Here is a 27800-nt window from a genome sequence, read left to right on the forward strand (position 1 = left end):
TTTGAATATATCAAATTTGTATGCTAATTATTGATCATTTTGTGTATGTGTGGTGGGGGGAGGTGGAGAGAGAGAGTAAGAGGTGAAGTGAGGAAGACTGAGAAAAGAGATACTGATTTGAAAGGATCCCGCCCCTGCCTTTGAAGGGCTGAGTTTGATATAATGGGAAATGGATAATTACAGCACAAAATAGGGAAACTGCATCGAATGCGATCTAGGTTTTCTTGAAGTAGCCAGGAAAGATTTCACAGATAAAGCAAATTTTGATTTAGCGTTGAGGAGGAAGTGATCAATGATCTTTTTGGCAGAACACGAGGAAATGAGGCTCTACATGACTAATTGATTTTCACTTCTTCATAGCTTTTCCAAAGTTGAATTCTTTGCTGAGGTTTTTATAGCCACCCCGCCCCCCGGCCCCGCCCCACCAGCTTCTACTTGGTGGAGTGTATCTCTCTTGTCTTCTAGAATGACTGAGGAGATGACACCCTAGACTGAATGTAGCCCCTGTTTGGTTTGCTATTAATGAGTTATGTGATCTTGGGTAACTCACGCCTTCCAGACCTAAAGGGTTTGACTAGATCATTTCTGTTCCCTTCCAGTTCTAAGAATTTGTGAGCCTTCGGAAAAAGATCCTGGGCTCTGGTATTAAGGGGATTTGTACATTTCACTTCTGGAAAGTACTCTTCCCTATTCTGAAAGGAGTAAAAGAAACGGAGTCAGTTATTATTGCAACTACCTTGAATTTTTCTTATTTTTTAAAAAAGTAAATGTTTTAGACTTTTCTGAATAAATCAAGGTCGGGGGCAAGGCAGCTAACTCACCATCAGGTGTTTCCTGCCTATAAAATCTACCGGCCCTTTAAGAAAAAAGAACAGGGCAAGAGGGCGCGGCCTAGGGACTCAGGTGCCAGCTAATCCGGCTTCTTCCGGGAAAGTTGCCCTGAAGCCTGTCATATGGCATCCTGGGATTTGAAGTTTCTCTTCGGGCAACTCTCTTGATGGCTCCTTACTTTTGAGGACAAGATGGACTACAACTCCCAGAGGGCCAAGCGGCAGCAGCGGGGTCTTGTTCTCTCGCTGGGGCTAGGCGGCTAGTTCAAGTTGCCATAGCTGCGAGTCTGGGGAGAGCATAGTCGGTTGCGCCGCAGCGTCAGGTCAGTTGCACCTTCTGGGTCGCTGGCGGCCGTGGGAGCCGGGAGGGGCCTCGGCGATGATCCGGCTTTAAGGACCTGGGGTCCTCTTCTATCTCAGGTACCTGCCCCCAACCGCCTCCTCACTCTTTCTTTACTACTTCCCTATTCTGACTTAGAAGTTTTAGGTCCTTCTTCCACTAGTCCCAGAGGTGGGGACGCCGAAGCAGCGGCAATCTGGGGTGTGGCGGTGGACGGGTGGAGTGCGTCGGCGTGGGGGGAGACAGCGTGCCAAGTGTCCCGACGCCCCTGCCTCAGCATGAGTGTTTACGGTCCGGTCGTGGTTAGGTTATCCCGGGAATTTGAACTCCATAGGCCTTTTGGGGGGAGCAGGTGGTCTGGGTGCCAGCAGCTGCGAAGCCTGAGCTGTCAAGGATATTGGGCTCTTTCTGGTGTGAACTTGCCTGGGATATAACGACGTTTTGTACCTGTTCCTTGGTTACAAAAGTGCTGCTTTCCGGAACGCTGTATTAGCCACCTGGCTTTCCTAGGCCGTCGTGGAAGTTGGGTGTTAGCAGTCCCTTACTTAAGTGACCCCGTAGGAACACCTCACATGGAATGCCAGCTGCATCCTTTATTGGTTTGACGAAGCTCGGTCACTTAGGCAGATGTCTTGTAAAACCACTTTGCAGCCTTGTTCTGAGCAGGGTGTAGGGTATTTCACCCACGGTCTGACACAGTGGAAGGGCTCAGTATTTGTTATTTATTTATTTTAATTCTGCAGGACTGTGCTCAGTTATAGAAACAGAAGATGAGCCACACACACAGGTTTTACATTTTCTAGGACTCACGTTAAAGAAGTAAAAAGAAACTGGTGAAGTTAATTTTAAGAATTTGTTTAGCACAGGATATCCAGAATGCTTCCATTTTAACATGTAGCCAGATGAACCTTTTTGAGATATTTTACATTTTTAAAACAATTTTTTCAATGGCACTAAGTCTTCACAATCTGTTACATGTTTTACATTTACAGCACATGTCATTTCGAACCCCCCAGATTTTAAGATCTCAGTAGCCACATGTGGCGAGTGACTATTGTATTGGCAGCATAGAGAGAAGATTAAAACTTCAGCCATTTCACACTGGTACAGAAAAATTTGGTTGTTTGTATGACTTACCTTGGGAAGTTTGCCTCTTTGTTAGATGAGTGCAGTGTGTGTGTATGTTACCTGCGTCTTCTCTGTCATTGCATGACATGGGTCACTTTGAACCCTCTGACAGTTTATCTTGATTTAATTTTTGCAGAGTGCATTTTTCTTCAGTTGTTTATATATGTATTCCCAGAACTACTTCTTAAAAAAAATTTTTTTTTTAAATCTGTTTAACAGAGAGAGAGCGTGATCACAAGTAGGCAGAGCAGCAGGCACAGAGAAAGGGGTAAGCAGGATCCCCACTGAGCAAAGAGCCCGATCGATGCAGGGCTCAATGCAGGGCTCAATCCCAGGACCCTGAGGTCATGACCTGAGCAGAAGTCAGAGGTTTAACTCACTGAGCCACCCAGGCGCCCCTCCAGAACTACTTTTTGTGTAGACAATGACCAGTTCTTAGAAGAGCTTTCTGTGGATTCTTCCTGACTGCTTTGAAAGCAGTTACAAAGAATTGAAAATATTTCTGTCCAGAGCTCTCTCTTACCACCAAAGACATTTTACTTTTACTTATTGTTTTGCAGTACTATATGTGGGAACAGTTGAGCAGCTTATAAAATATTTCCTTGACAAGTGCTAGTAGATAGTTCATTATTGGCATAGAAATAGAATTGGGCTCTTTTTTTTTTTAAGATTTAATTGATTTATTTATTTGACAGAGAGCTCACAAGTAGGCAGAGAGGCAGGCAGATAGAGAGAGGAGGAAGTAGGCTCCCCGCTGAGCAGAGAGCCCCGATGCAGGGCTCAATCCCAGGACCTTGGGATCATGACCTTAGCTGAAGGCAGAGGCTTTAACCCACTGAGCCACCCAGGCACCTCTAGAATTGGGCTTTTAAATTCAAAAGTAACATGTTAACTTCATTGCCTGCCTTAGTGAGTTCACTCACAGATAGACCTGCTCAGGGACACTATTTTTAGCCAGACTTGGGCTACAGTTCACACTTAGGCCAGCCCAAGGGGTGACCAGGCATGAGTGGAAGTGACCAGTGAAGAGTATGCTGGCTGGATACTTGGATGTGAAGAATTCCTATGAATTCACTGGGGCTTTTGCATGACACAAGGAGCATTTTCTTTGTTGTCTGTTATGCTATAAATTGCGCATGGTGAGGGTGAGCTTATTTTCATCCTTTATTATATATATAAAAAATTAAGTTTGTAGTTGTGTCTTACCCCTTGTTTCATTTATCTGTAGGTGGTTTGGGGAAAGTGTAGGGGCGACCAAAGATCATCTACTTGACGAGGCCTTTTGCCCTGAACCTCATGAAGAAATGATAGGAGGCAGACATATGTGCCTAAGAAGAGCACTGAGGAGAACACAGAGGAGAACAACACGGAGTTTTGGGGGTGTGCTTTGTAAGTAGGCTTTCTCCCTAAGTTTCTGAGTTAACAGATTTTTACACAGGGCGGGTAAGATATAGACTTTTGGGGGGCAAGAAACTCCTTTCTAACCTGCAGTATAAAGATAGGATGGTTGTGAAACGGGCGAACAAAAGTTCAGATGAACAAACAGATTTGATGTTACAGAAATTCAGGGCAACAAACTAGATAACTTAAAAGCAACAATGATGTAACTGTTTCTGTTAGACAAGTATTTGAGAACTCATTTTGTCCCAAGCCATGTTTTAAGCACCTTTTACCTGTTACTGATATAATACTTTAATTCTTATTTTCATTTTGCAATTGAGGCAGTCGAGGTTCAGATAGATTTTTTTGACTTGCTTGCTATCTGGAGCCAAAACAGTGGTCTTTGTCCCCAGATCTTTTGACAAATCCCAGCCCTGCCCACTGCAAAGAGGCTGCATTGGTGTTTATGACTGTTCTCTAATCAGATTTGATTTACAGTTAGCATTTTTAGATTAGATATACTATATAAGCTGTGTTTACTGTTACTTATCTCTTTATATGTTCAAAGGGGGTCTATTAGCTTTTTTTTCTTTTTAAAGATTTATTTATTATTTGGGGGGGTGGGGCTAAGGGAGAGGAACAGAGAGAATCTTAAGCACACTCTTTATTAGCCATGGAGCCTGATGCGGGGCTGGATTCCACAACCTTGAGATCATAACCTGAGCTGAAACCAACAGTGGGATGCTCAATCTTCTGAGCCACCCAGGAGCCCTAATATTTTCATATTGCATTTTGATAAAGGGCCCTTCAATATAGAGGGGAGATGCATTGGGACCTTGCAATAACACCATGTATAAAATTCTTAGATGTACAAAAATTCTATGTTGTAAAAAATTCTTAGAATTAAGGAATTTTAGAGATGGAGGGGCCTGATTAGAATAATCTAGCCCTGAAGTTCTGAAATGCTGTCTTGATACATCTGGGAGTAATATGAAAATAATCTAGGGTTCATTGTTATCTGTCTAATATTGTCACTAGGTTGATTCTCTTATGAAATGTTTCCAGTCTATTCATACTATTTTATAGTGTGTTTTTCTTTCTTATTAATGCAATACATGTTAGCACATAAGTTTCTATCTTGTCTGTTTTAACTGCTACCAGTATCTCAACGACTGGATCCATTTAATGTATTGTTTTTTCTTGTTTATTTATTTATTTGTTTATTCTCTTTTCTAATTCTGCAGTGAAATTATACACACACCTACATGTAAGATGTATACATTCATCTGCTTTTATTTTTTTGGAATAATATTTATTATAAAATCTCTGAGTCAAAACATACATATTACTTATTTTTGTCTTGCCAGTTGTTTTCCAGAAAAATTAGTCTATGTTATTTATTTATAAAAGATTTTATATATCAGTAGTGAAGTGACCAACCCACGCATTAGTCCTCATCAAGTGAATCCCAAATAGAAATTAAAAGCACGCACACAAAAAGATTTATTTATTTGAGAGCGAGCGTGTGCACGCACGCACACACACACACACACACACACACACACAGAGGAGGGACAGGGAGGGGCAGAGGGAGAGGGAGAAGCAGACTCCCAACTGAACAGGGAGCCCATGCAGGGCTGGATCCCAGGACTCTGAGATCATGACCCAAGCTGAAGGCACATGCTTAAACAACTGAGCCACTCAGGCACCCTGAAAAATTATTCTAGTTAATACTCTTAAAGCAAGGTGTACCCATGCCAAAGCTTTTTTTCATCTGCACAAAACCGAGAAACAAGAATATGATTTTATCATTTTAATTTGCAATTGTTAGGGAAGTAAAGTACGTTATATGTTAGGGCTGTGTATGTTCTGTGAATAGCCTGTTTACATATCCTTTCGTATCCTTTACTACTGCACTGTTTTTTTTTCCCCCCCATTTTTTAAAAGAGATGATTAATCCCTTCATTCTCATATATTGCAAATATTTTTCTGTGTTTGTCCTTTAGATTTTTAACCTTGTTTCTGGTGTCTTGTTATTAATTGTTACCAATGATCCTAAGAGACTGATCTGGCCTTTCTCAGATAATGCACACCTCCCTGAAATTCTTACAACTCTTAACATAGATCTGTACAATGCTGGTGCTTGGAGTGTTTGGGAGAGGGGAGTATTTGTGGTTACACGAATCCAGTTAGCTGATGAACATTTAGAGTCAACCCTGTGCATCAGATTTGCCGTGTAAGTGCTCATGAATGAATGAGTGAGTGCTCCTGGACAAATGCGCTTAGAGATGAATGGAGGGGTGAATTAAAGTAAGTAAGCCCTGAACTAGGCTTTTCTCAATGAAGAGAGATGTCATTGAAGAAGTGACCTATGATTAGTATTTATTTTTTTATTTGGTTGTCAAATGATTCATTATTGAAATATTTCCCTTTCTAGTTCTTTTTTTTTTTTAAGATCTTATTTATGTATTTGACACAGAGAGAGATCACAAGTAGGCAGAGGGGCAGACAGAGAGCGGGAAGCAGGCTCCTCGCTAAGCAGAGAGCCCAATGTGGGTCTTGATCCCAGGACCCTGAGATCATGACCTGAACCAAAGGCAGAGGCTTAACCCACTGAGCTACCCAGGCACCCCTCCTCTGTAGTTTTTAAGTAGTTGGGCATTCCACTGCACTGCCTGTTGATGTCGTCTATGATGTCATGAGGGTGCCAGCCATCATCATTGCATCTCACAGATTGGACAATCCCCAGGATCTCTTTAATGGTTCCAGAGAATTATCTGACTAAAGATCCGTGACACATTTTTTAGACAATGTTGACAGTCTCATCAAAAGTAATATGTCCACTGTGCTTAATGTTTTCCTGTTTCTTTCTCTTGGTGATTCCTTGAGGGTTTTGATAATCGGGGCGGAGACAGAAGGTCCTACTTGATTCAGATCCCAAGGGCCCATCTTCCAGGGCCAGGGCAGACATGGTACTGACTTCCACACCAGTGCACATCAGGTACATGTGTTTGATTTGGTTGGAGTTGAACCTAGGTGGCATGGCGGAAATGGCTAGTGTTGGAAGAACTTGGATTTAGGAGGACTGAAGGCAGTTGCACCTTGGCCTCCTCTGACCCAATCACTAAAAGCCCTATGATAGTGTTTTAAAGGAAGAAGAGATAGGCAAATTTTATAGATCATAGAAAGAAAGAAAAAGCTTGATGGTGGGAGAGTGAAGGCCTTAAAATGGCAAAATAGGTTTACCTGTGAGCAGTGATTGGTATGTTGAAGCAGTACTGAGAATGGACCCAGATGATAAAGAGCCTAAGTAATTGGGAGTTTAGAGCTCCATAGTACAGATAAATAAAAATTGAGGAATGCAGGTAGCTGCAAACAACAATGATAAACTAAAGTGATTTGTAGTAAGTCAAGGAAACTCTCCAAATTTGATTCAGTTATAAGTTTTAATACATGTATTCAAGTCAATTTGAAATGTTTGTCCTTGTTTACCCTAAACAGACACATTATCAAGTATTCATTTTTACACTTTTTTTTCAGTTCAATACATACTGTTTGAAGGCTTAAGATAATTTAGGCCATTTACCACTAGAATTATTTCATGCAGCTGTTATTTAATTAGTACATGCTATTTGTGAAGTCCTGTTCTTTGAAATTTGTCTCTGGATTAATTAGGGTAATAAAGAAAATTTAATTGTAAATCCATTTAAAAATGTTCCAGCTACATGCCCAGCACTATGCAAGGTATTGAAACACAACCATGAACAAAGTAAATGGAGTCTCTGATGAAATTTAGAGTCTACTGAGGGAACAGACCAGTAAACAGCCAGTTAGCAGTACATGGGCTGAGATGAAGTTGTATTCACTGTGGGCACTTTGCCCAGAGTTGGGTGGGGGCAGTGAAGGAAAGCTTTTTAAGGAAAGTTTCCTGTAAACTGAGATTTGAAGGAGAAATTAAGAGTTAGTAAGGGAAAGGAGTGAAAAGAAGGTTCTAGGCTATAAATCCAGTAGGGAAATGAGTATGCCATATTTGTTATATTTGAGGAATTGAAGAAAAATTCCATGACACAAACAGTTACATTAAGGACATGTTTAATAAATGTCTTGCTATCATTATAGAGCTATAAGAATATTGAGGTTGGAAAGATCCCTTCTAGCTGGAGATGGAAGGCTTCACTGAGATTGTATTATTTGTGCTATGCCTGGAAAGATGAGTGAAATTTCATTAAGTGGCAATAGTACACAGCAGAAGGTGTTCTAGACAGAACTCACAATATTAGGGAGGGAGGGAAGTGATAGGAGAATAGTTGGGATCGAGAGCTGAACGCAGACCTTACGTTTTCTATGGTTCTTTTGTTGGAGAGGAGAGTGGCTAGCTGAGGGTCTTGAATTCCTGATTCAAGAACTTAGACTCAATCTTCCATGGGCAGTGAAGTGTCCTTGAGAGCTGGAAAGGCTAGAAAAAGACTCACAGTTAGAGAAACTATTTTGGTGGCTAGGACTGAGTTGAGAAAAGTCCAAATGATTATTGGTTCCAGTGGCGATGAGAAGGGATAAATAGGAATGTGGGCTTTGGAGAAAGGTTCAAGACTCAGCCTTGTCACGGGAGCTATATATAAACTTGGAGACTCATACTTAGCTTCTTTATGCCTCTTATGTATATATTTTGATGACAGTAGTACTTTGTAGGGTTATTGTCATGTGATAAGCTGTGATGTGAAAGCCTTAGTTATTCAGCATTAATATTTCAACTTTTTTTGTTTGTTTGTTTTTTGTTTTCCTGAAGGGTTTTGAAATTGAGGTTTTTAACCAGGGTCTACTTCTATGTACTCCCAGTAATTTAACTTTTAAATGTAATTGGTTTTCAGTGATACTGTAGTGCATTTCATTATAATTGGATTCCTTTCTAACCCTATAGGTTTTAACATTTTTATTCATGCTTTTAAAAAGCATTCCCAGAAACAGTTCATGGTTCAAGTCAAACTTAAGAACTCCAATGACCTTTTAAAATAAATTTTGTAAGTGTGTGTTTTTTTAATATTTTGGAAAGAATATACAAATCATTCTATTTATCCATTTCTAAAAATAAGAATACGTGCCAAACTCTAGAGTAAACATATCCAGAAGTACAATAAAAATATATTCCATTTTTTTTTCATCATAAAAGAGTTAAAGGAAAGATCTAAAGATGCAAAGTAAAAGAGTAATGGGACAAGAGAGAAGTCTGGGTATTGAGAGTGGCAGAAAAAGAGAAACAGAAAATATGTATACACTATGAAGAGAATATTTTTTTTAAAGTTTAAGGTTTTAGGGTATGGTTTCTAAAAAAAATAGGTATACTTCTCTTCCTGAAATGTGTTGTAAATATTCTTAACAAGAGGAAGGATTATTTGAAAGACATCTTAAAATAGCAGTAATAAGTTGGGTTTACAGCACCTTTTTAGTACTTTATTATCTTATATTCATCATATAAACCTTTAAACAAGTACGTATGGAATATTCTGGCCCTAGGTGCATTTCTTGGAGCGAGAGGGTGGGTCATAAGAAATATGGTAGGGGAAGACAAAACATTTCAGTGATTGGGCAATGTATTTGGAATTTATATAATTTTTTAATATATAGAATGCAGTGCAAAAAGCACTAGCTTAGAGACAGAACATGTGGATTCCATTTCTGTTATTGCAGCCTTTTAGCAGAGTCCTCACAGACAAGTATTTTACTCAAAGCTTTGTTTTTCTAAAGGCAGCAAAAGCAGTGGGTTGTAATTGTACCAACTTTTCTGGATTGAAATGGAGATCAAGAGAGAAAAGGCTAATGAAAAGGCTTTGTAAGCCAGAGAGCAATATGCAAATCTAAGGTATAAATAGCAATAAAATATTTTCTTAAAATTTTTAGTGTTGTTTTGTTCACTAGGAAAGTCAAGAGGAGTTTCTTTTTATATTTTATTTTAAAGATTTTAATGTATTTATTTGTCAGAGAGCGCAAGCAGGGGGAGCGGTAGGCAGAAACAGGCGGAGGCAGCTTCCTGCCACTCTGCTGCTTGTGAGCATTGTCTCTCTCTCTCTCTCTCTCTCTCTGACAAATGAATAAATAAAATCTTAAAAAAAAAAAAAAAAAAGAAACAGGCAGAGGCAGAAGCAGGCTCCCCCTGAGCAAGGAGCACTTTATGGTACCCTGAGACCTCAGCTGAAGGTCTGAGGCGTCCCTCTTTCTATACTTTAAAAACAAGGAGGAAGAGAACAAGTGTACTTCATAATATACTTAAGAAATTGCTTGTTTCTTTTTAATGTTTTACAGAGAACAAATATCTCCAACTGCTATTTATGGTAGTTTAGAATTTTTTCTCAAAAATTACTAGCTTGTTTTTATCAGTTACTACTTGTTTTATCAATTGCTTATGTTTACTTTCTGAATCCTAATTTGAATCTGTCCTTTCTATTTTCTACCATTAGAAGACAGCCTGAAACCAACCTGTTTTCTCCTGGAGAGTAGGCTTAAGAGGAAACTTCAGGAAATTAGCCATCTTCTGAACCAAAACCAATGATTTATTTGTAAACTGTATTTTTCAGTTAGCTTTTACTGCATAACAGATCAAACCTTGGCATACAACAATACATGTTTGTTGCTTGTGTAATGGGTTAGCTAAGCTGTCTGCTTATCATCCCTAGACTCACTAATTTGTCTGTGTTTGACTGGCTGATCTGTTGATCTAAGCTGGAAGCCACTGGGCAACCGTGGATCCCATACCTTCCAACAGCATAGCCTGGGCACATCCTCATGGTGATGGGAGAATGGCAGGAGGCTGGTAACTCCATGGGCAGGTAACTCCATCTGTTGTAGGAAGGCAGTGTGTACAGGGATGGTTGAAGAGTGAGAGCCAAATTGTGCACTGTAGTACACTTTTGTTCTGCAAGTACTTTCTGATCTATACAATAGGGAAACATTCTAAGTGGGAAGACATCCTAAGTAGTTTTAATCCTTCTGCTCAGTAGTAGTATATCCTTCTGGTTTTATAGTCTACAAGGATGGCTAATATCAAAGTTCTATTATCCATTTTTTCTTCTTGTCTGTAGAGGAAAGCATTATCTTTTGAGCATTTAACCTTGATTTATTCTTCATGATCAGATTGCTCATTTTTAACTGGGGAAGACTGGTAAACTTCCTTTGTCTTGGTTCTCTACCTAAAATAAAGTTGAAAGCTCAGCTGCTAAGTGGGGCCAGTCACATAGTGCACCGTATGAAGCTGGTCCAATGGGGACTGGGGAAAACAGGAAGGTGGGTTCCTGACTCTAGAGCAGGTACTAAGTCCATGTTGCCATGGGAAGTTACCCCCCAGTGTTGCTCTGAATTTTTTTAAGAGAAGCTGGAAATTGGAATTCTTATGTGAAATCTCTTTGTTTTCAAATTAAATCTTCAAAAAAAAAATTAAGGCTTCAAAGTTACATAGTGAGCGTTATTTTTAAGTACATGTTGGTTGCCTAGATTTGGTATTAGTCTTCCAGTTTTCATCCTCCAATGTAAATAAAATGGTGCAGAAACTTGGGTATGCTAGTGCCATCTTTGTCCATGCTGTTATGCTGTTAACTTGTCCAGTCTGAAGCAGTTTGGACAATTAGTAGAGGTCATCTGTACCCCCAGAGAACTTCATTCTTATCTGCTATTTTGGGAATATTGTAATTTTTTTTTTTTTTTTTGGTTGGCAAATAAATGTAGGAGTGCAAATCTAGGGTTTAGTTGAAAGTAATAAATCCATCTTGGGTTTGTTAGCATCCTTTTTTCTGTAATTTTTTTTCTTCAGTGTTCATTTGTTGTTTTTTATATTGACATGTTTTACTTTCTATTTAATTTTATCAACTACTTCATTTATTTTAGAAGTCTGTGGGTGTATAAATCTAAAATATCTGTAGCATTCTGATTGTGAGACAAGGAGGGGGTTATTAAGTAACTTTATTTTCTTTTAAAACAGCACTGATTTTTTATCAACTGGCACATACATAATTATCTGAGCAGCTACTAGTTTTTTTCCATGTCTAAATAAGCAGTCAATTTGTATGCTGCATTGCTGTTTCCCAAAACACCCCTGCTCCCTGCTGGCTGGGCACTGGTTCCTGTGACTCTGTCCTTGAACTCAGAGATATTGGAGTAAAGGGAGCAAAATGTAGCCGGTGGGGCTAAGCCTGCCTGGCTTCACCCATGAGTAGAAGAGTGTGGAAGTGTGTGTGTGTGAGAGATAGGAAAAGCATGACAGCAACAGGAATAAGTGGAATATACAATAAAGAATCAGACCGTGTGTGTGTGTGTGTGTGTGTGTGTGTGTGTAAGTGTAAGTGTTAATTTTCTAAAAAGTTCTTAACTGGGGATGATTTAAACAACCCAGCCCCTCCTTACTCCTGCCCCTGGGACATTTATGAATATCTGGAGACAGTTAAATTTACACACTGGTGAAAGGATGTGAGAGCTTTGTTTATTTGTACCTTCTTTAGTTCCTTTAAAAAAAATATATATATATGTATATATATATATACATACATATATATATATATTTTTAAATATTTTATTTATTTATTTGACAGAGAGAGATCACAAGCAGGCAGAGAGGCAGGCAGAGTAAGATGGGGGAGGCAGGCTCCCCGCTGAGCAGAGAGCCTGATGCGAGGCTTAATCCCGGGACCCTGGGATCATGACCAGAGCCAAAGGCAGAGGCGTTAACCCACTGAGCCACCCAGGTGCCCCTAAAAAATATTTTTAAAAATATTTTTTGTTTATTTAATTGACAGCAGAGTGAGTAAGAGAGCATGACTGTGGGGAGGGGAAGAGGGAGAGGAAGAAGCAGACTCCCCACTTAGCAGGGGGTCCAATAAGGGGCTCCATCCCAGAACCCTAGGATCATGACCTGAGCCAAAGGCAGATGCTTAACCCACTGAGCCACCCAGGCACCCCATAGTTCCTTTGAGACAGATGGTTTTTAACTGGATCCAGTTTCCTTCTCATCTGTCAAAGTTTTATTCATCCTTCCAGATGAGTGAAAGGATCCTGACCCAGCTCCCCTGGCATTTTGTTATATTACTTAGCTCACCATGTATAGTACTTTCATAAGCCTTTTTCTCCCATCAAGGACTGTGGTTTTTTAAATTTACTTTCATCTTCCATTTCTAATGTGGTGACAATTGAGTAAATGATGAATACTTGAATCTATTGCATCTCTTTCATTCTGTTTCCTGTGTCTTACATTATCTATTGACTTAATAGAGAACTGGCTGAAGGACTAGACTGTTAATTTTGATCTTAAATTAACTTACTGAAAGCTTTTGAGAGTTTGAAGTTACAGAGGAGCACTGGTGTAAAGAAGACAGGTACAATTGATAATTGTACATGGTAACCTTGGCTGCTTATTAATTTTTTCTCTTGAAGGAGAGAATAAAGCTCTCAAGTCCTACAGCTATTGAAACAGTGAGAAATGCTTTCTAAAATTTGAACTTGGTTAACGATTAAGCTTAAAATCCACTTCCCATCTTCCCCCATCATCACCTTGAACATGGGGGACAGTTCCTTGGACAGGGACAGCTGAGGCACTTGAAGGCCACAGAAGCAATCACCTACTTAACATGCAGTAGTCAGCCTTTGTGAAATATCACCCCTGATGCTGGGTGCTTATCTTTTATGGAACAGCTTGCAAATCCTAATTGTTTTAAACTGGCTCTGAGGAAAAGAGACTTGAGAATCAATAAATTATAGCTCTCATACATACAAATGTGCATCATTATAATGAAGACAGTCTGAGGGTTCTTGAGGTCAAATAACAAAAGAAGTGGACTTGAGTTTGTAAAGACTCCCCACCAGTCCTCCTGCGGGTTGAACGTAGTTGCACTCTCTGGTCTGTTCAGGTTTGCATATGGACATTTGTTTTTGATGGATCCTCAGTGGGAGTGAATTGATGAGGGTTCATTACTTGCTCTGGTGGCTGTCTGTCTTCTTTATAATGTTCATTAAGACAGAAGCAACAATATTTATGCCTTTAAATACTGATGTGTTGGGAACAGCTAAATAAACTACTCTAGGAATTGTACCATCTGGTTTCAGACCAACCGCTTTCTCTAAGACTCCGGAGACTTTCACTCAAGGTCACCCATCTTAGTCCTTTCTAGAGTCTTGGAAAAACCTCAGCATTTGAAAAGCAGACAGCGTGAATGTTATCTTCTCATCAAAGAGAAATTTTATTGTACCAGTAGGTGGTAGTAAGCTGCAGAGAACATTTACTGCTTTTTCTTCAGTTGAAGGAAATGCCTTTCTCACCTTTAACCAGGATTTAGATGATTCCGCTCGTTTAAATTGTTCTTAAATAAATAAACAGTTCTTGAAAGAGTTCTTCAGGCAGTCTTCAATTTTAGCAACTCCTTTTTTCCTTTTTTTCTGGCAACATATGTCATACTCAAATTCATGAAGGTGAGAACAGAGTTCTAATCCAACTGAACTTTCTTCTTTTAAATCTTTAACCATAGTGATGGATTTTTCTTGAGCATACAGCGATGTTTTTCTACTCATCTCAGTAATTTCTCTTTGGGCTTCAAATTGTAATTGTGATTAAATATCATTCTCAACCCATTTTTAATTTGTTATTCAAAGCAGAATTTGATTGCATAAGCTATGTCAGTGCCCATTAGTATACTTTCACAGAGTCCTTCAACTTTTAAGTTTGTTCCAGTATTTAGAATGTTTAAGAAAGTCAGTTTTTGAATCTAATGACTGTCCTTCAGCAAAATTGCAAAGATAGAATCATACATGATTAAACAATATATTTTTTTAAAGATTTTATTTATTTATTTGACAGAGAGAGATCACAAGTAGGCAGAGAGGCAGGCAGAGAGGAGGAAGCAGGCTGCCTGCTGAGCAGAGAGCCCAATGTGGGACTCGATCCCAGGACCCTGAGATCATGACCTGAGCCGAAGGCAGTGGCTTAATCCACTGAGCCACCCAGGCGCCCTAAACAATATTTTTTTTTAGCTCATAAACTCATGATACATGGTTTCTTTCATCATGGAACAGCAGACACTGACATTGTGATCCCATTTCTTTAGCTCATCAGTTGATTAGGACTAACGACATGACCCCACTTAGGTAGGTGTCAGGAGACTCAGTAGTTGATCAAGAAAGTTGCCTGGGAGAAGGAAACAATTATCAACAAAAAGGGAGTTCTGAATACAGCTTTTATTTAAACACATTTTCCAGGCTGTCATCCTGTTATTAATCTGTTATCTCTACAGGTTATGTTTATATATTTTTTCTTTTAAGTATATATTAGATTTTTCTTTCTGATTATACAGTCATTGTGGAAAATTCAGGAAAGGTGAAAAATCAGGAAAGATAGGAATGTTTGAAAATACAGAAATTGACTATAAATGCTAGATAGCAAATGTACTTTTGGTTTATTTTCTTACCCTTTTGTTGTTGCCTGCTCCTTTAAATTTTTTTACTGATAATTTATATTCATGTATAGCCTGCATATGATGTTTATTACAAAACTCATACTTTTGTCTTTGTGTTGCTATAAAATGTCTCCAGAAACAGACTTTTTAGTATCTGTATGCTCTTTCATTGCATTAGAGTTACTGTATTTTAACCATTCTTTTATAATTTGAAATTTTAAGTTTTTATTTTACCTATATTATAACTTCTCAGTAAATATCCTCACATATAAATTCTGTATGTATTCAGATGATTTTGTTAGGGGAATTTCTGGAAGTCTAGTTAGTTAGGTGACACATACAAACTACCCTTGATACATACTGCCTGCTTATATCAGACAAGTTTATGTCAATTTACACATTCCCATTAGGACAGTAGAGGAGTGCTCTTTCCCTGACAACCTGGCTAACCATAGATATTATTATTTAACAAGAAACAACTTAATAGGTTAGAAAAGCATCTCATTGTTTAATTTACATTTTAGGTTAATTAGGTAGAACAGTTTTTTTTAATAGCCATGCATAGTGTTTTACTTATGTGACCACTCTCAATAAACTTTTGTCAACATGGAATAAATCTAGGGCTCTGGGTACAATTTCACTTGGGAGAAGATTTTCAGAAGCCTGGTCAATTTTTATTAATGCCACTGATAGGATATTCAATATTTTTTAAATTGTTTTTAAAAATTGTAATCTAAAATAAAATAGTCTTAATGGAATGAAGTGTATATAATTGGCACTTACTGCATTGTGCTTTTTTTTTTTCTTAAGTCAGTTATATTAAGGGGCTCTTTGGAACTACTTTAATGGCTCTCCATATATTCATTCCAGGTTCTGATTATGTGGCTGGCATTAGCCTCTTGCCAATTCTAGTAGCTGCTCTTTTCTCTTTTGTTTATCTCTCCCTCCTTCAGCTCTGTGTCTGGGGAGTGGTGGTGCTGGCTGATGAGACATGGCATCTTTTGATGAGGTTGGGTCTCTGCCACCACAGCTGCCTTCTGTATTGTGACACTTAGGGTGGGTGCTCTCTCAGCTTTGAGGGTCACATTTGACCTTGTGAGTTGTCAGTAGCAGTTGGAATAAGTGCTCAATTTTTATCAACAATGAAAATGATCTAATTTCTGTTTTTTTAATGGATTTTTAAATGTTTCTTCAACATTTATGACACTTATGTATAATTAAGGTACTTAATTATATCGTTGTATGGTTGATGAATGTTTCATATTTTGTATTGAAAAAAGCCATCACAATTCTCAGATCATTTTCATCTTACATCTTGATATCTTTACAGGAGTTCCATCAGATGCAGGAGTTTGAACATCTTTTGTTGCTCAGAGTAATTGAAAGTAATAGCCGAAGACTTTGTGTGTGTGTACCAGTGAAATTCATGCTGGAAAGTGTGATTTTATCTTATTAAAAATATGTAATCCCTAGTAGGGGTAAGTGAGGTCTTTCTTTTTGTATTGTCTGACAATTACACATAATTTAGTTCAGTTCTTTAGTTAATGCTGCTACGTTTTACTGTTTCCAAATTAAATTCAGATACCTCATGTTTTCACTTGTTAATAGCTACCAACTGATTATAAAGTGTGTTCCTTAAGAAAGACTGTGAGGTACATTCACCCGCAGTAAAAGTATATATTGGAGAGTTAAACACAAAATCATGCTAGTGGTTATCCCTGATGTGAGGCAGGAATACTACTGGGTGGAGGGTGGGGTGAAAAGGTACTAAGACTTTATTTATAATGTTCTAAATATTTTATTAAAAATATTAGAAGGATACATGTCAGAAGCAGAAATGATAACTATATATATTTTAAATTTTGTTACATGACATACAGTGCAATATTGGTTTCTGGAGTAGAGTTCAGTGATTGATCAGTTATATACAACACCCATTGCTCATCACAACAGGTGTCCTCTTTGATACCCATCATCTCTCTAGCCCATCCCCCATCCATCTCCTTCCATCAACCTTCAATTTCAGTTCTTTATTGTTAAGAGTCACTTATGGCTTCTTCCTCTTCTTCTTTTAAAAATTAGTTCCAGTGGTAGAATTTAGTGATTCATGAGTTGCATATAACACCCAGTGCTCATTACATCAGGTGCCCTCCTTAATGCCCAACGCACAATTATACCTTCCAGGACCCACCTCCGCTCCAGCAACCCTTAGTTTGTTTCCTAACCTTCAGTGTCCCTTACGGTTTGCCTCCCTCTCAATTTTCATCTTGTTTTATTTTTCCTTCCCTTCCTCTACGTTCATCTGTTTTGTTAAGTTCCACATATAAGTGAAATCATACAGTATTTGCCTTTCTGTGACTTATTTCGCTTATCATAATACCCTCTAGTTCCATCCATGTTGTTGCAAATGGCAAGATTTCAGTCTTTTTAATGTCTGAGTAATATTCCAGTGTGTGTTTGTGTGCATGTGTATACATATACAAATGATAATCACACACATACCACATCTTCTTTATCTATTCATCTGATCATAGACATCTGGGCTCTTTCCATAGTGTAGATGTTGTGGACATTGCTGCTATAAACACTGCAGTGCAGGTGCCCCTTTGAATCACCATGTTTATGTATCCTTTAGATAAATACCTGGTAGAGCAGTTTTTGGGTCATAGGGTAGCTCTATTTTCAACTTTTTGAGCAACCTCCATACTGTTTTCCAGAGTGGCTGCACCAGTTTGCATTCCTACCAGCAGTAGTAAGAGGGTGAGGGTTCCTCTTCTGCATTCTTGCCAACATCTGTTGTTTCATGACTTGTTAAGTTTAGCCATTCTCACTGGTGTGGGGTGGTATCTCATTGTGGTTTTGATTTGTCTTTCCCTGATGCTGAGTATTTTTTCATGTGTCTGTTGGCCATTTGTATGTTATCTTTGGAGAAATGCCTGTTCATGTCTTCTGCCCATTTCTTGAGTAGATTATTTCTTGAGTGTTCTTTGGGTGTTGAGTTTGATAAGACGTGCAAATATCGTCTCCCATTCTGTTGGTAATCTTTTGTTTTGTTGACTGTTTTCTTTGCTGTGCAAAAGCTTTTTATCTTGATGAAATCCCAGTAGTTCATTTTTGCCTTTGTTTCCCTATGAGACGTGTCTAGTAAGAAGTTCCTGCAGTTGAGGTCAAAGAGGTGTCTGCCTGTGTTCTCCTCTAGGATTCTGATGGATTTCTGTCTTACATTGAGGTCCTTCATCCATTTTGAGTTTATTTTTGTGTATGGTGTAAGAAATTGGTTCAGTTTCATTCTTCTGCATGTGGCTGTCCAATTTTCCCAACACCATTTGTTGGAGACTGTCTTTTTTTCCATTGGAAATTCTTTCCTGCTCTGTTGAAGATTAGTTGATCGTAGAGTTGAGGGTCCATTTCTGGGTTTTCTATTCTAGTCCATTGATCTATGTGTCTATTTTTGAGCCAGTACCATACTATCTTGGTATTCCCAGCTTTGTAATATAGTTTGAAGTTCTGAATTGTGATGCTTCCAGCTTTGGTTTTCTTTTTCAGTATTTTTTTACTTTGGCTATTTGGGTTTTTTTCGGGTTCCATACAAGTTTTAGGATTGTTTGTTCCAGCTGTAGTAAAAATGCTGATGGTATTTTGATAGGGATTGCATTCAATGTGTAGGTTACTTTGGGTAGCATAGACATTTTAACCATATATGTTCTTCCAGTACATGAGCATGGAAGGTTTTTTCCATTTCTTTGTGTCGTTTCTTTCTTAAGTGTTCTGTAGTTTTTTGTTTTGTTTAAGATTTTATTTGTCAGAGAAGAGCACAACAGGGGGAGGAGTAGGCAGAGAGAGAAGCAGGCTCCTTGCTTAGGAAGGAGCCTGATGCAGGACTCGATCCCAGGACCCTGGGATCATGACCCCAGCTGAAGGCAGATGCTTTAGAGTTTTTAAGAGTATAGATCCTTTTACTTCTTTGGTCAGGTTTATTCCTCGGTATCTTATGGTTTTAGTACAATTGTAGACTCTTTAATATCTCTTTCTTCTACTTCATTATTAGGGTATAGAAATGCAACTGACTCCTGTGCATTGATTTTATATCCTGTGACTTTGCTGAATTCCTGTATCAGTTCTAGCAGTTTTGGGGGGGAGTATTTTGGGTTTTCTACATGTAGTATCATGTCATCTGTGAAGAGTGAGAGTTTGACTTCTTCTTTATCAATTTGTATGCCTTTGTTGTTGTTGTCTGATTGCTGTGGGTAGGACTTGCAGTTCTATGTTGAATAAAATTGGTGAGAGTGGACATCACTGTCATGTTCCTGATGTAGGGGAAGAGCTTTCAGTTTTTCCCTGTTGAGAATGATAGTGACTGTGGTTTTTTTGTATGTGACTTTTATGATGTTGAGGTATGTTCCTTCTACCCCTACACTGCAGAGAGTTTTTAATCAGAAAATGCTGGTTCTTCTGCTTTCACTAATGGAGAATGCTGGAAAGTATTTTAACTTAGAATAAACAATTTTAGGTCATGTGGTATCAATTTATAAGACATACACATAGGAAGTGATTTCCTTAGTATAAAAGCTGAACTTTATATTTAATATTTCTCCTCAAAAACATTCTTTTGGACGTAAACAATTGTGATCTAGGAAAAGCAAAGCTAGATAATTCTGGTTCATGTTTACTGATGTGGGAGGGAACTACACTCTGGGCAGTGCACCTTTGGACTTGTGGGCAGGAGATGGGAGGCACAAAGCAGAGGCGATCAGTGCAGCAGGTGGTTGAGAGACCTGCACAGGGGACAGACAGGAGTCTGACAGCATAATCTCTAGCCCTCTCTCTGCTGTTAGAAGTTGGATGTTCCATTGATTCTTTTTCTGATACTGCAAAGACAGACTGTATTTCACTTAAAAAAAAACAACAAAAAACCCCCCCAAAAGCCCTAAACTTACAACAAAGGTCCTTGCTGTTTATCTTTTTATTTAGTTTTATTTAATCTAACATTTAAAAACATAAATGCTTTCATGAATTGCTCTAGGATCTATTTGTACTTAACAAATTCCCTTTATGTTTGTTTTAGATGTATGGTAATGTACTACCCAGATGCATTCAGAATAAAGATTCAAAAAGTTCAGAGCATTCTAGATCAGTAATGAAAGTTTTCATCACACTATATGTAATAAGCCAGAAAAAAATGGCCATATAGATTTATAGATTTTAGGAAGATTATAACAGTGTTAAAGATTGTTAAGCCTCCATTAAGCAAAAAATGAAATTGGAATACTCCGTAAACTTCCACTTTTGATCAATGAATGTTCTCTGATGCTTTTCCTGTTCCAAATATATTTTTTTCTTAAAATTCCATAACAGATTTTCTGAAACATCTGATGTTTTCTCATGAAATAATTTTCTTTTGCGCTAAATCAAATATCGAGGTAAGGATGGAAAGAAAGCGTATTTAGAGAATTTTCTACTGATGAAACTATACTCAGGATGTTTGGCTTTCTGTTTTGGTGAATCAAGATGCCATCTTCTCACATAGTTGTTTTTATGGAGTTTGTACCTCTGTTATAGCATTTGTTTAATTCTGTATTTTTAAATTAGAGTGCATGGGTAGGGCCTGGCTGGCTCAGTTGGTAGGGGATGGGACTCTTGATCTCAGGGTTGTGAGTTCAAGCCCCACATTGGATGTGGAGATTACTGAAAACTAAAATCTTAAAAAAAAAAATTAGTTAAAGTGCATGAAAGTGTTCACTATACACCGAATGGGGTTCTCTTATGTTAGGTCATTCTGCGAGTGTTGTATTTTTGTTTAAAGACACCCACACTCTTACAGCTTGGTGGAATAGACTTCAGACCAATATTGAGACTTGCAGGTCCTACCTTGGAGAATGACTTTTTTTTCAATTTCAGTGATGCCAATCTAACCCTAACCTGTCCCTTCTATCAGCAGTGTTGTTAGTAAGATTAGGTGAGATATTATATGTGAAAGTGCTTTTAAAATTTCAGAGCATTGCCCCAAACCAAGGGATTATTGTTATTTGTAACCATGACTCAAGTCATATCTGAGGAATTACTCTCTTAAGGCAGAAAAAATGAAGGAGAGAGAACTACATGGGGAAGTGACTTGTGTTTTCAAGCTGCATATTTAGAAATTATGATATGCCAAAGGACTGATGTAATACTTAAAAAGATCAAAATGCAAATAATTAATTTAATCTCATATTTCCATGCTCTTTACTATTTGATTGACCTTGACCTGGCTTTGTTTTAAGGATTGTGTACATCAATGGCAGAATCCTCCAGCGATTCAGACCACTTTCGCACTCGTGATCGATTGAGTCGATGGACTGCCAGGTCAACATACAGGGAATCTCTAGGTCGTCCTACGGTAGGCGTCACCAAGAAGATCAACACTATAACAAGTACTCTACAGGTTAGTTAAACTATGGTTGCTTGTAATAGGTTTTAAATAGTTTTGAGAAGTAGTTTTGGTCAGCCTATTAGTTTTTTTGCTGCTATAACAAATTACTGTAAAACTAATTGTATAATTAAGTAATTATTTATAATTAATTAATAATTAAAATAACAAGGTTTTTTTTTTTTATAGTTCTGTACATCAAACCTGACACTGGTCTTATTGGACCCAAATCAGGGTTTAAGTAGGGCTACATTCCTTTCTGGAGACACTAAGGGAGTATCTGTTCCTTTGTCTTTCCCAGATTTCAGAGACTGCCCACATTTCTTGAGGCTCTCTTCCTTCATCTTCAAAGCTAGCAAGGACAGGTTGAGTCTTTATCACATCACATCACTCTTGAGTACTCTTCTGTTTCCCCCTTCTACTTTTAAGGACACTTGTGATTACCTTGGGTTCACCCAGTAATCCACGACAATCCCTGCCCCCCCAACCCCCTTCTCAAGGTTCTTAACTTAAGATATGTATCAAATCTGCAAAATCCCTTTTGCCATGTAAGGTTACATATACACAAGTTAAGGATTAGGACTTGGGCATATATGGGGGCCATTATTCTGCCGAACACAGTCAGTAAAGATATTTGAAATATATGATAGGTTGTGGAAGTGTTTTGGGATAAGGCAACATGTCCAAATAAAATGTGTGGGAGTAAAATGAGTATGAACTACCACAGTTTAGCTTATTGTGGACATATGCTTTTAGATAAATTGTTCATATTTTAGCCAGGCAGATTATTCATGAATGAACAATACTGAGATGCCATTTTTATGCAGAGGCTAACTTTTGACTGTGTTTGGAATTTTGAATGGTGGCATTTTATGTCCTCTCCATAGAAAGGACTTGGGAAACGAGTGGGGGAAGGGTAACACAACCAAGCTGGGCAAAAGAAAAAGAGTTTTTTTTTCCTACCTGTTAATCTCTTATTTTTGCTTGCCTGCATAAGCAAGGATTTTGACTTTTAATTGCTTTGGGTTAGTATGCTTAGATAAGAGGAGGCTAATTTCTGTTGGAGAGGCCATAATTTGACTTAAAACTCAAAGTCTTTCTTTTTAAGCTTATGTAAACTAGCATGCCATTGGATTTTTAGAGTACAAATCCTTGTTCTTTCCCACCAATGAGACACATTAGTAAGTATATATTTTTGAGAGAAATACCTTCTTTAATCTCTCCGTTAAAACCTGGCTCATTTGGGGCGCCTGGGTGGCTCAGTGGGTTGAGCCTCTGCCTTCGGCTCGGGTCATGATCTCAGGGTCCTGGGATCGAGTCCCGCATCGGGCTCTCTGCTCAGCAGGGAGCCTGCTTCCTCCTCTCTCTCTCTCTCTGCCTGCCTCTCTGCCTACTTGTGAACTCGCTCTGTCAAATAAATAAATAAAATCTTAAAAAAAAAAAAAACAAAAAAACCTGGCTCATTTGGGTGGAAACACTTTTTATAATTTTTTTTTTAAAGATTTTATTTATTTATTTGAGAGAGATTTATTGAGAGAGATCACAAGCAGGCAGGGAGGCAGGCAGAGAGAGAGGAGGAAGCAGGCTCCCTGCTGAGCAGAGAGCCCAATGAGGGCTCGATCCTAGGACCCGCTGAGCCACCCAGGCGCCCCCTGGGTGGAAACACTTTTTGTTGTGATTAGAACTAAATTTGTTTATAGCTAAAGGTTTAAGGATACTTTTTTTTTCTTTTTTCCTAATCAAGTTCTGAGGTGAAGTTATAATTGAAATAACATTGATCCTAATGATCTGCTTCTCTGTACATAGTCTGTTAGGTTTATTCTCTCAGGATTCCTTTTCTATAAAAAAGGTGTGAATTAGGTGCACAAATTAATAATGAAGAGCCTTATAGTTGCCAACTGATTATGGAAACTTGGATAAGGATTTAAATTGTGTGCTTCAGTCAATTGTAGATGGATTTGGGTTTCTCAGTTTTTTTTTTAAATACTTATTTGATTTGTAAAGTATATTAATATCTAACTTAAGTATGATATAAATTCTATCTTTTACAAATGGTTAACTTAGCTATTTGATATACTACAAAGGCTAAGAAAAACATTGGAACAATTAATAAAATCCATTTTCTTTTTTAAGGACACCAGTCGGAACCTGAGACAAGTAGACCAGATGCTTGGACAGTATCGAGAATATAGTAATGGACAGGCGGGTGCTATAGAACACGTGAGAATGTTTACATATGTTTTCCTTTTTTCTTACATATCTTTTTGGAAAGCAGTTGTTGAGAAGTAGGGAGGTGAGTTTAAGAATGGAACCATTGTGAACACCTTTAGCTTTTAGATTGCTTTACTATTTTTTAGTAATTAGCTTGTCAAATGGATTGCCAGTTAGCTTATATAGATTAGATTCTGTTGATTTGAAAGTTTAAAGTCAGAGAAAGAAGAATTTAGGACATTAGTTATACTGAGACTTACTAAATTTGGGCCACTGATACCCTCCTGGGAGTTAAGAATTTTATGGATGGTTTATTTTAAAGTAATACATGTTCATTGATTATATAAATTTTAAAAACTCTCTTAGACCTTGAGTTCCACTCCAAGGATGTAGCAATTTGACAGTTTCTTGTATATCTTTCCTAGCATTTTCTATGCATGTATACATGTAACTACCATATTAATAATGAGAATTAATTATTTGCTTTTTAATTTATTAGTGAGAGCTTAAGCAGCATTAACTAATATCAGGCACAAACTTACTCTCTCATGCCCAATATTAGATGCTTAATTGTGGCAGCAGATTTCCTTTGAATGGAGGAATTGGGAAATTATGTATTAGGTAAACTTCTGTATAGATAAACATTTAAAAATGAAATGTAATCTGTGGCATTCATCCTCTGTGGTATGCCTAAAGTCAAAACCACTCTTGGGATGTGATTTTATATATGGAAAGTAAATAAAATCAACAGGTGTTTTATTTCCTTCTGAGTTTAAAGTACATAGGATACAAAGCTATTCATTAAAAATAAGACACAGGAAGCAAGAGTCTTTTCTTTCGCTTTAGGTCCATTCCTTAGTCTGGTCTACAGTCTATTCCCCAAATTTTTGTCCTTTTAAAACAGTTGATTCTTCTGAGTTTAAAGTACATAGGATACAAAGCTATTCATTAAAAATAAGACACAGGAAGCAAGAGTCTTTCCTTTCGCTTTAGGTCCATTCCTTAGTCTGGTCTACAGTCTATTCCCCAAATTTTTGTCCTTTTAAAACAGTTGATTCTCCATGATTTTTCCCTGCAGCATACTAGAAGGGTATGTCATTCATTGCCTTATGTTATACTTACTCATTAGAGCAATGATTTTCACCCTGCCACCTGTAAATTACCTGGGGTGATATCTGCCATAATCTATGGGATTATATATAAATTGGAAAGAATATTTCTCATAAATGATTCTGATGGGCTCTTCAATGAAAATTGCTTTCTTAACATTAAACTGCTATGGAATTTATCCTACCCAAAAATGAGGGTTTTTGTTATTTTTTTGTTTATTTTTTTAAATCTGTGTATGTTTAGGGAAGGACCCTGGAGAGTGATTTCTTTTTTTGTTTCCTTAATCTTTTGGTGGCTATGCTGTAACTCATACCAGTCTTGCTATAGAATCTGCTGGGTTTTTTTTTTTTTCTCCTAAACATCCTAAAACATGTTAATCCAGTACTTAACCACTGTCCAATGTTAAAAAATTTCTCCATTCTAAATACACATTGCCTTGTTGAAATTAACATTTCTTTTTTTACAATAGAAGAGATTTCCTAGAAAATGAGACCAATTCTTTTGCTGTAGGGAAGACAAAGATTTTTATTAACTAAGATTTTGCAAATGATTCTGTTGCTAAACTTCAGGAAATGGGTGAGGTGTGTGTGCATACATATACACATTTAGTATCTGTTTTATGGGGATTTAACTTTGTAAACCTAATTTGCAGTGGGTGAGGGGAAATACAAATATTTGATGTAGCATTTCCCTTCTGGAATGATCTCCCTCAACAAGAGAACTGGGAGAATTACTCCTGTTGATTTGTAAGGCCTCAAGGTCAAGAGTCATGTTGGGTTACTTTTTTGATGACTTCTTGAACTATATGTAATTTTACCTTGTTCCTTTAAATCTTTATAACTGACAATCCTAAATTTCCTTCTTTGCTTTTTTTTTTTTTTTTTAAAGAGTGAGAAAGAAAGCATTTGAGTTGGGGTGGGGTGTGGCCAGAGAGAATTTTTTTTTTTAAACTTTTTTTTTTTTTTACAAAAATCACAAGTAGGCAGAGAGGCAGGCAGAGAAAGGATGGGGTGGGGAGCAGGCTCCCTGCTGAGCAGAGAGCCCGATGTAGGGCTCGATCCCAGGACCCTGGGATCATGACCTGAGCCAAAGGCAGAGGCTTAACCCACTGAGCCACCCAGGCACCCCACTTCTTTGCTTATTATATGTGAAGGCCTCTCTATGAGGAGTTGAGCAGTGTTAAAGCATCAGTGATACAGTCCATGGGGTCTCATAGAGAAGCAGTACCTCCCTTTTCATAGGCTCTTTGGTAATGTCTCCATATGCTTATTAGTATATGCCAGGCACTTCTATATTAGCCTATTTAGTTCTCTCAACAATCCTATTAGATAGATGCTATTATTATCCTTACCTACATGCTGAAAAAATTGGGGCACAGAATGGTTGCTAACTTGCCCAGGGTCCCAAGGCTAGTTAGTGATACAGCCGTGGGTGGGATGTTCCCCTGAAGCTTAGCATCAGGATTCATTTACTTCTCCGAGTCATGGTTGCTCACATTTGTGTGATGCTGTGAGTTCATATTTCTGAAAATTGGGATTTTTGATTCGGAGTTTGAAGGCTTATATACTTTACGTTGACAACCTGGATTTTAGAGATCATATTACCTGATAGAAAAACAGAAGCCAACTGTCACACAAGTCATTAATGTTATAGCTGCCACAATGTCCAGAATGCGTTTTAGATGAAACAAATCCAGAAACACAATGGGGAAGAAATATGGCACTGAGCTAGGATTGGCATTGACAGATTGTCAAAGTTGGTAGTTCTAGCTGCCACTTAGGCGATGTGGAAGGTTCTGCAAGTTGCCTACATCAGCATCAGTTTTGCCCTTCCTTCTAAATAACAGCCATTGATTTTTCACTATCATTTGCTGCAGCTGTTCCAGCCAATGAGCCATATTTAGTTGGATAGTCTGTCTTAGGATCTTTGGGTGCAATGAACTTCGACTTTATGGAAGTGTCATATTGCATTATTTCTCATGCTGCAAATTTCTTGGGAGGTCTGTGAACATTTGGACAAAAGAGGACCTGTGGGGAAGGTTTTATTTGGAAGCTTATTATGAAGATTTGGAACTTATTGTAGTCCCATATTAAATAGTGCAATAGATAAGCTTAGTGCTTAAAGTATTTCTAGAACTGTGTGTTCCTATTCATGAGAGAACAAGGTCTGTTTTTTGTTTAATGTTATAAAAATGGAATGCCCTCAAGGAAGAATATTAAAAAAAAATATTCAACATAAAAAGTTAATACCTTTGCAGTGGAAATTTGGACTACAGCTGCAACTACACCCGTTAATATTGGTTATATGAGAAAAATAGAGTTGTCTTCATTCAAATCAGCAGACTGGTTAAGTTCATTTTTAAGGTAAAGATTGATGAGAATATAGTAATATCAAGTTAGGACTTAGAGACTTGCATTGATAGGTAATTTTTCTTCTAATTAAGTACTCTGATTAAAATTTCCCTTTGGGAGTGATAGGATCTTGCCATTTGGCATATGGACTTTGAAAGAATTTGAATGTTAAATACTAAAGTGCAGGTTTTTTCTTATATTCAGTGGGTTTCAGTTCTCAGATATAATTAGTGATATCCCAGAAGGATGATGGTAATGGTTTAGGGCCAGGCACAAACCACTTGTAATATCTCAAAGTGGAAGGTACCTACCCCTTTTTTTCTGGCTGAATTTTACTAATTGTCCTGAGGGTGAGAAGAGTTCAGTTTAATGTTAAGTAGTAAGAATCTATTAAGAAATTATAATCAAGCAGTTAAATCCTGCAGTGACTTTCTTTTTGTAAATATATTTTGATCTTAGGAGTTAGGTTCTTAGAGTCTTATATTTAAAGTTATATTACCAAGTCCTTCATGAAATTGCTGGACAGGAGAGTAATTTTTATAGAACTTTGCTTTGAGGCTAGTGGAAAAATGTGGACTCTGGAGTCAGATTTGAAATTTAATCCTGATTTTTTCTACTAGA

The 27800-nt window shown here is 37.8% G+C and overlaps 1 protein-coding gene across 13 annotated transcripts in view; it reads left to right on the plus strand.

The window, feature by feature from the left end:
• The first annotated feature begins 939 nt into the window (after positions 1–939).
• CEP128 (centrosomal protein 128) overlaps positions 940–27800 on the plus strand; it is a 408542-nt gene continuing 381681 nt past the window's right edge. For 3 of the 13 annotated variants that reach the window (XM_032344789.1, XM_032344796.1, XM_032344795.1), the window contains exons 1-5: positions 948–1250; positions 3527–3687; positions 16432–16579; positions 21362–21522; positions 23641–23727. In XM_032344789.1, the coding sequence (XP_032200680.1) occupies positions 21376–21522; positions 23641–23727 (234 nt within the window). In that variant the 5' untranslated portion in view covers positions 948–1250; positions 3527–3687; positions 16432–16579; positions 21362–21375. Of the gene's footprint in view, positions 1251–3526; positions 3688–10346; positions 10500–16431; positions 16580–21361; positions 21523–23640; positions 23728–27800 lie in introns of all 13 variants that reach the window. The other 10 variants (XR_004286107.1, XM_032344799.1, XM_032344793.1 and 7 more) reach the window with 8 other exon arrangements.

This window comes from Mustela erminea, chromosome 5, assembly GCF_009829155.1.
Source record: "Mustela erminea isolate mMusErm1 chromosome 5, mMusErm1.Pri, whole genome shotgun sequence".
Taxonomy (NCBI): domain Eukaryota; kingdom Metazoa; phylum Chordata; class Mammalia; order Carnivora; family Mustelidae; genus Mustela; species Mustela erminea.